Source organism: Penaeus vannamei, chromosome 2 (genome assembly GCF_042767895.1).
Source record: "Penaeus vannamei isolate JL-2024 chromosome 2, ASM4276789v1, whole genome shotgun sequence".
Lineage (NCBI taxonomy): Eukaryota > Metazoa > Arthropoda > Malacostraca > Decapoda > Penaeidae > Penaeus > Penaeus vannamei.
The window spans coordinates 6,717,267-6,726,507 of NC_091550.1; the positions used below are offsets into that span (position 1 = coordinate 6,717,267).

The 9,241-nt window shown below is 36.6% G+C and overlaps 2 protein-coding genes across 5 annotated transcripts in view; both read right to left on the reverse strand.

Moving 5' to 3' along the window:
- The window catches only part of LOC113826641 (uncharacterized), an 8,252-nt gene extending 4,839 nt beyond the window's left edge, over positions 1-3,413 (reverse strand). Inside the window, exons 1-4 of one of the 3 annotated variants that reach the window (XM_070129462.1) lie at positions 2,427-3,413; positions 1,856-2,308; positions 1,142-1,189; positions 680-721 (exon numbers count right to left, since the gene is read on the reverse strand). In XM_070129462.1, the coding sequence (XP_069985563.1) occupies positions 680-721; positions 1,142-1,189; positions 1,856-2,308; positions 2,427-2,556 (673 nt within the window). In that variant the 5' untranslated portion in view covers positions 2,557-3,413. The remainder of the gene's footprint in view (positions 1-679; positions 722-1,141; positions 1,190-1,855; positions 2,309-2,426) is intronic. The other 2 variants (XM_070129458.1, XM_070129452.1) reach the window with 2 other exon arrangements.
- A 389-nt stretch (positions 3,414-3,802) lies between these two features.
- Positions 3,803-8,775, reverse strand: LOC113806837 (uncharacterized). Of its 2 annotated transcripts, XM_070129468.1 has the most exons (5): positions 8,566-8,775; positions 8,006-8,458; positions 7,022-7,069; positions 6,666-6,707; positions 3,803-4,728 (listed from the first exon to the last, which is right to left on the reverse strand). In XM_070129468.1, exons 1-5 carry the CDS (start codon positions 8,693-8,695, stop codon positions 4,103-4,105), a joined length of 1,299 nt encoding a protein of 432 aa, XP_069985569.1. In that variant the 5' UTR covers positions 8,696-8,775; the 3' UTR covers positions 3,803-4,102. The 2 variants fall into 2 exon arrangements, with proteins under 2 accessions (XP_069985569.1, XP_069985572.1); XM_070129471.1 differs by lacking the exon at positions 7,022-7,069.
- Between the last annotated feature and the right edge of the window lie 466 nt (positions 8,776-9,241).

A 9,241-nucleotide genomic window follows, 5' to 3' on the forward strand; every position in this document is an offset into this window, starting at 1 on the left:
GTATTTGGTATGTTTATAGTTTCATCATTAATAGTAATAATATTTATCATATACGATAAATCTTGATTATACGGACTAATATTTACTGATTATTGCGCCATATGTGTGTTTATATATGTATATATGTGTATGTATGTATGCATGTATGAATATATGAATATATATGTATATATATATTTATTCACACACGTACACACACACACACACACACACACACACACACACACACACACACACACACACACACACAGACACACACACGCACACCCGCGCACGCACACGCACAGACACACACACACACACACACCCACAGACACACACACACACACACACACACACACACACACACACACACACACACACACATATATATATATATATATATATGTGTATGTATAGACATATATAGACATTATATATACATATATATGTAGATATATACATATATACATACACACACACACACCCATATATATATATATATATATATATATATATATATATATATATATATATATATATTTATATATATATACTGCGTGCGTGTGTATGTATGTGTGTATATAGTGCAGGTAACCTCCCATATAGGCACTGGTGGGAAGAGTGCCCCTTGTGTTATTATTTCTCTTTTCCAAAAGTTCACACAGAAGTAGAATAGAAACACGAAACGATAACACACCTGGTGATGGAGGAGCCGGGTTTTTCACTGTAGTGGCCGGGCCTGCAAGGATTGCACACTCAGCAGATTTCATTGAACAAATATCTATGTTAACTATTGCGCAAAAAAATATTTATGTATTATAGTTATGACAGAAGGTAATCCAAGTGTATAACTACTTAAAACTTCACATCAAGAAAAGGGAATGATGCAAAATATCATTATGTTTGTTTACTTTATAACGTCATATGTAACGGAAAAACAAAAGGCACTTTATGTGAACACATCATTTCCTAGCCACTCAAGAGATAAGTATCTATGTGTGTGTGTCTGTGTATGTATATATATATATATATATATATATATATATATATATATATATATATATATATATATATATATATATGTATGTATACAGAGAGAGAGAGAGAGAGAGAGAGAGAGAGAGAGAGAGTGGAGGGAAACCAATATATGAAGACATACCTGTAAACCTTGGCTGAACCGCATATTTCTGCATCTCGGTTGTGCTTCCTGAAATGTGATATTTTAATATTAAATGTTTATACCATCACCATAACCAAGTGATGTTACAATGTAACTATAAGAAATAACTGAAAGACTATATGCATTCCTCAATAAAATTCTAAGTAAAAGGAAAAAATATAATATACATACGTATGTTATATATATATGTGTGAGTGTGTGCGTGCGAGGATGAGCACATATATATGTGCATATATATACATATGTATATGTGTATATGTATATATAATGCATGTATGCATATATGTGTGTATATCTAAAATTATATGTATATATGTGTATATATATTTATAAATATATGCATATACATATACCCGTACATATATCTAAAATATACACACGACTATACATATATATGCTTTACAAGCTTACTTATTCAGATATTACTGTATATATATATATATATATATATATATATATATATATATATATATATATATATATATATATATATATATATATATATATATATAATATATATATATTAAATGGTTACAAACACAGACACATATAGATACGTTTGGATTTATTAATATTCTCTGTCTCTCATTGTCTATTTCTATATCTATATACACACACACACACACATATATGCACATGTATACACATATGTTCTTGTGTCTGATTTCATTGTCAAAATATGGAACTACTTACGGCCACTGTCCTCGACGCAGCCGTGCGACACACTGAAGCCTTCAGCAGCTTCAGCGTTCCTTATTGCAAGAGTCGAAGTTGTTATTTCAGCGAACTTCTCGAGTGCATGTATTGCGGCTTTCTCCACACTGCCCATTTGAAGTTCTAACTCGTATCGACTGACTGTGACATGGATTCTGAAGGACAGGTCCCTCGGCATGGAAGGTAAGTCATCGCCAGTGATTTCCTCTCGACCAATATGGCCGTGGAGTCGTATTACCCGGGAATCCGACTCGTGATTTAGTGTCACGTTCATGACAGGCGTCGCTCGGAGGTCATTTTTGACTGTCAGGAGTAGCCCCAACTGCCAGTCCTGTTCGTGGTTCGGTTTCACGCCCACGCTGACTGTCCACGAATCTCCGTTCTTCTGCAGAGGTTCTTCGAGAAGGGTTCCAAGCGTCGTCACCTCGCAGCCTTTGCGAAAAGAAGGAAAGTCATAATTCCAACTTCTTTTCATTAATGATTAATTAATTTATTGATTATGAATTATGAGATACGAGCTTGAAAAGAAAGAAAGAAAGAAAAAAATCACCTCGGATCACCATCGGCAGCACGAGCGTCATCACCACAGTCGTCCAAGTCATCGTTGCTCCTCGCTTCCCTCTGCACACAAGCGCTTCTCGAGGAGGCAGCAAATGCAAACATGCACTGGCCGTTTGCATTCGATATGTTCTTCCCTTATCTAACTGCTAACGACTTGTATTTGTCTAAGAACACGCGCGACCAGACTCTCCGACGGCGCCTCTCACACTGCTCGTCTGCTGAAGATGCGCCGCTTCCGAGAAACACGAACGTCGACGCAGGAGATACGGAGGGAAGCTGTTGACATAATCTCATACACACACACACACATATCCCCACATGTATACCCACCTGAAAATTAAATTGTGATCTGAATCCGTTAGAATGAGATTTTTCATTCCGTTCACTTACACCCGCAGCTGTACCAGATCCCCATCACATGTCCGTGATAGATATGGTTGTACAGACATGTCCACACCTAATATACACATAGATATAAGAGGCCTCCCATCTGCCTGGCCTGCTACATGAACATTAGCTTTTATACAGACTATATTTTTACATAGATGTAGATGTGTTGGTAGCATCACATTAAGGTCAACCTGCCATAATTTTATCATTTACAACTCAATATTGGCTAGTGTTCAAAGCGACTAGTAAGTGGTGTGCTAGAATGTAACAACATAAACGGGCTGCAAATAAACACTTTTGGTGTCAGGAAAAACGAAATGTGCAAAAGAACAATTGGCTAAAAGGGCGACCTGATCAAACTAGTAGCATATTACGTTTTTTAGAAGCGCCTTTGTTAAGAAAGCGAGAAAAAGATCAATCACTCTTCAGGGTTTCATTGAGTGGAGACGCGGACACTAAAGAAGAGGTTATTTTGCCACTTGAAATTTGCACTTGTTACCAGGACCTAGGACTGGAAGTGGCTGCAAAATCCTGGAATTTCTGCTCCCGATGCTTGCGCCTCAGGGCAGTGCAGTGCAGAAGCCGAGAGTTGCCACGACTGCATTTCTGCAAGCGACGGGAGGCATAAAGAATTTCCTTGACATAAGTGTTGCGAGTATAATAAGCATTTTTATCACATGTTGCAGCCTTTTACGTATTCAGCAATGGGTAAATAATTTTTATCGGAAAAAAATCCAGTGTAGTCTGGTTATATCAATTAAGATTTACTTTTCATTACCAGAAGTGAAAATCCCTTTACCTTCTAGAAACGTAAATGTTAAAGTGTACATATTGTGATAAAATTGGTATACTATTATTGCTCGTAACTCATAATGTCATGATATTGATTTTCATGACTTCATTTGGCTTTGAATGCATTGTTCGGGGCCATATGACAAGGAAGGAAAGTATAAGGGGACTGAAGTGAAAAAATAAATGCTTCTTATTTATTTATTCACACATGTGGGTATACAAAGTCATAGCAAGCAAGTCAATACATAATCACAAATTGCCAAATCATAATACAGGCTGAATAAAAACCATCAATAATCAACGCTTACACAATACACAATGAATTAGTTTGAAGAATGTTACACTAAACCATTAACATTCCTCTATCGCAGCGATATAGACATACATTGCAACAAATTTCATTTCTGTATACTTCTCATGACCTCACAAAAAACTTCATAACAGAAAATGCAACTGACGCCGCGAGAACAGCTGTCAAAGATCTCATGCGCAGTGATCATCATAAATGCTGTTGCGGAATGACTGCTGTGCCTCCGAGTCCCTTTCGCTCCCGTAAATGCTGTTTCTCTCTGACCGGCTGCCGGACGATTCTTCAGCGTCAGTTGCACTCTCGTAGATGTGTTCATCGGGAGAACATCTTTGCTGGTTGTCTGCGCAGTCCGTGTACATCGGTTCTTCCATTTCACTTAGACTGTCGTAGATGTGTTCTTCGGGAGAACTCTTTTGCTGGCAGTTTGCACAGTCCGTGTTCATCTGTTCCTCTGCATCACTTGCACTCTCGTAGATGTGTTCCTCGAGAGAACTGCGGTGCTCGTCCACGCACAGTGCGCTGCCCACACCCGTCTGACCTGAAGCAGCCCAAGTGGCGTGCGCAGTGCCCTGGGCAGGCGTGGCAACGTTTGCGCAAGTGTTTTGGGGTGAAGCGTGGAGGCTGACGTCCCCCTGGGCGTGGACGGGGCGTGGTCCCTCGTCCTGGCCAGAGCGAGAGGCCGCGTTGACAGGAGGGCGTCCGCGCAGTCGCCTCGAAGCGCAGTAGATCAGCCAGGTCGCTGCCATCACGAGGGCCGCAGCGCCGCACGAAGCCGCTGCTATGACGAGAGTCTTGTTCCCTGTGTTGTGAGACTTATTACATCAAACTAGTTATGTCGGTTTCTGAAATATCATAAGAGACGACTGTGTGGATTGCGGATACATATATACTTTAGATATGGGGCCGAATTCTCAAACACGTTAAGGCGCCGTAACTTATGGCCGAGTGTTCTTACGGCCTATACACAGAATAAGGGACCCGCCATATTGGTGCGGGTAAAGGCGCCTTTGGTTAAGGCAGTGGTTAATAATGGTTACGGCGAACCATTAATGACATTTTTCAGCCCCTAGAACAGTTATACATTGCAATTTTATTTTACTCAATGATAGTGTCATTAGGTGTACATGAACCAATCGTGGACCAATAAATAAGGCAACAAGTGTAATTTTCCAGTATAACTGATTAGCTTTTCCCATTAAATTAGGTTAGGTGTATCTGTAAACATGTCTTCGTCTCGGATGTAATTATTTTATTCATATATTTTTCAATTGTTCTTGTTATTGTCAGTATTTACATTATTGGTAATTCCTTTTTATTAGTTATCTTGCACATTTCTTCTGCGTTACTTATTCTACAACATATTAAAACGTTTTAACATGTCACGGGCTGGACACAGCGTTATGTTTACAGATTCAGCTGATTGGCATTTACGGCTTGTGATTGGTCAGAATTCCTTAAGAGCCGCCTGAAACAGCAGCTGTGATTGGCCATTGAAGATCTGACGCCTTAAGTGATCTGCAGCGCTGCGGGATTTAAGGCGCCTTAAAAAATATTTGTGCATACGAAACTAAGTCCGAGATACGGCGCCTTTAACTATATCGCTGCAGGACCGTTAAGGCACTGCCCAGTGTTAAATAGGCCTAGATTTTTTTTTCTTTTTGTTGCTGAGATAATTAATGTTCACAATACTACATTGGTCGTAAGCAGTCTGTGTTAAGTAAACAATGTATGGCAATTGCTGGTTAATAAAATGTGTTGAGGTGACTGATATTACTTTCTGATGTCAGTCACATGGCTGTTCTCCAGTGTACCTCCCCTTTGTATTTGGTATGTTTATAGTTTCATCATTAATAGTAATAATATTTATCATATACGATAAATCTTGATTATACGGACTAATATATACTGATTATTGCGCTATACGTTTGTTATTTCAGTTTTGTTTATAAATTTGCAATGGGATGGGTTGTTATATATATATATATATATATATATATATATATATATATATATATATATAAATATATATATATATATATATATATATATATATATATATATACATATATGTGTGTGTGTGTGTGTGTGTGTGTGTGTGTGTGTGTGTGTGTGTGTGTGTGTGTGTGTGTGTGTGTGTGTGTGTGTACATTTGTATTTGTATATGTTCTTATATGTGTATACATGTGTGTGTATATGTGTATATATATGTGTATGTATGTATGCATATGTGTATATATATATGTATATATATATATATATATATATATATATATATATATATATATATATATTTTTTTTTTTTTTTTTTTTATTCACACGCAAACGTACACGCACGCACATAGACACACACACACACACACACACACACACACACACACACACACACACATATGTATATACATGTATTTGTGTGTATATATATATATATATTTATACATGTATATATATATATATATATATATATATATATATATATATATATATATATATATATATATGTATGTATAGACATATATAGACATTATATATACATATATATGTAGATATATACATATATACATATACATACACACATACATATATACATTGCGTGCGTGTGTTTGTATGTGTGTATATGAAATGCAGGTAACCCCCCATATAGGCACTGGTAGGAAGAGTGACCCTTATGTACGGCTTTGCTCTTCATTCCCAAGAATTTACACACGAGTAGAATAGAAACACGAAACGATAACACACCTGGTGATGGAGGAGCCGGGTTTTTCACTGTAGTGGCCGGGCCTGCAAGGATTGCACACTCAGCAGATTTCATTGAACAAATATCTATATTAACTATTGCGCAAAAAATATTTATGTATTATAGTTATGGCAGTAGGTAATCCAAGTGCATAACTACTTAAAATGTCATTATGTTTATATTTACTTTATAACGTCATTTCCTAGCCACTCAAGGGATAAGTAGCTATATATATATATATATATATATATATATATATATATATATATATATATATATATAGAGAGAGAGAGAGAGAGAGAGAGAGAGAGAGAGAGAGAGAGAGAGAGAGAAGGGAAACCAGTATACGAAGACATACCTCTAAATCTCGGCTGAACCGCATATTTCTGTATCTCGGTTGTGCTTCCTGAAATGATCTCAGTTGCAGCATGTTTTAAAATCTAATGTTTATACCTACATCACCGTAAACTACGAGAGATGTTACAATGTAACTATAAGAAATAACTGAGAGACCATATGCATTCCTAAATAGAATTCTAAGGAAAAGAAAAAATCTCTCTCTCTCTCTCTATATATATATACATATATGCATATATATATATATATATATATATATATATATATATATATATATATATACACACATAAAGGTATATTTATATGTATGTATGTATATAGGTATATATGTTTATGTATGTATAATGTATGTATACATATATGTGTATATGTAATATATATGTCCTATATATATGTGAATATGTAATATATATGTACTATATATATATATATGTGTTTACACATATATACTGATATACATATACCCGTACCTATATTTATAATACACACATATGTACACATACGTATATATATATATATATATATATATATATATATATATATATATATATATATATATATATATATGCTTTACAAGCTTATTTGTTTATAAAGCCCTGTGTATGTATATGTATATATATATATATATATATATATATATATATATATACATATATGCTTTACAAGCTTATTTGTATATATATATATATATATATATATATATATATATATATATATATACATTTATATATTGTAGATGTGTGCAAATTCATTACTGTTCTCTCTCTACACACACACACACACACACACACACACACACATATATATATATATATATATATATATATATATATATATATATATATATATATATATATATATATATGTGTGTGTGTGTGTGTGTGTGTGCGTGCGTGTGTGTGTGTGTGTGTATGTATGTTTGTATGTTTGTATGCACATATATGTACTTGTGTTTCCACTGTCAAAATATCATGAAACTACTTACGGGTATTGCCCTCGACGCAGCCGTGTGACACACTGAAGCTCTCAGCAGCATCAGTGTTCCGTAATGCAAGAGTCGAAGTTCTCATTTCATGGAAATTATTGAGTTCATTTAGTGCGATTTTCTTCACATTATCTAATTCAAGTTCCAAATCATATTTCCTGACTGTGGCATGGATTCTGAAGGACAGGTCCCTCGGCATGGAAAGTAAGTCATCGCCAGTGATTTCCTCTCGACCAATATGGCCGTGGAGTCGTATTACCCGGGAATCCGACTCGTGATTTAGTGTCACGTTCATGACAGGCGTCGCTCGGAGGTCATTTTTGACTGTCAGGAGTAGCCCCAACTGCCAGTCCTGTTCGTGGTTCGGTTTCACGCCCACGCTGACTGTCCACGAATCTCCGTTCTTCTGCAGAGGTTCTTCGTGAATGGTTCCAAGCGTCGTCACCTCGCAGCCTTTGCGAAAAGAAGGAAAGTCAGAATTCCAACTTCTTTTCATTAATGATTAATTAATTTATTGATTATGGATTATGAGATACGAGCTTGAAAAGAAAAAGAATCACCTCGAATCACCATCGGCAGCACGAGCGTCATCACCACAGTCGTCCAAGTCATCGTTGCTCCTCGCTTCCCTCTGCACACAAGCGCTTCTCGAGGAGGCAGCAAATGCAAACATGCACTGACCGTTTGCATTCGATATGTTCTTCCCCTATCTAATTGCTAACGACTTGTATTTGTCAAAGAACACGCGCGACCAGACTCTCCGACGGCGCCTCTCACACTGCTCGTCTGCTGAAGATGCGCCGCTTCCGAGAAACACAAACGTTGACGCAGGAGATACGGAGGGAAGCTGTTGACATAATCTCATACACATACACACATATCCACACTTGCACCCCCACCTCAAAACTAAATTGTGATTTTAATCCGATGGAATTGGATTTTTTATTCCTTTCACCTACACCGTAACTGTACCAGATCCCCATCACATGTCCGTGATAGATATGGTTATACAGACATGTCCACACCTAATATACACATAGATATAAGAGGCCTCCCATCTGCCTGCTACATGAACATTAGCTTTTATACAGACTATATTTTTACATAGATGTAGATGTGTTGGTAGCATCGCAAAGCGACTAGTTAGTGGTGTGCTGAAATGTAAACATAAATTGGCTGCAAATAACTTCACATTTTAAACACTTTTGGTGTCAGGAAAAACGAAATGTGCAAAAG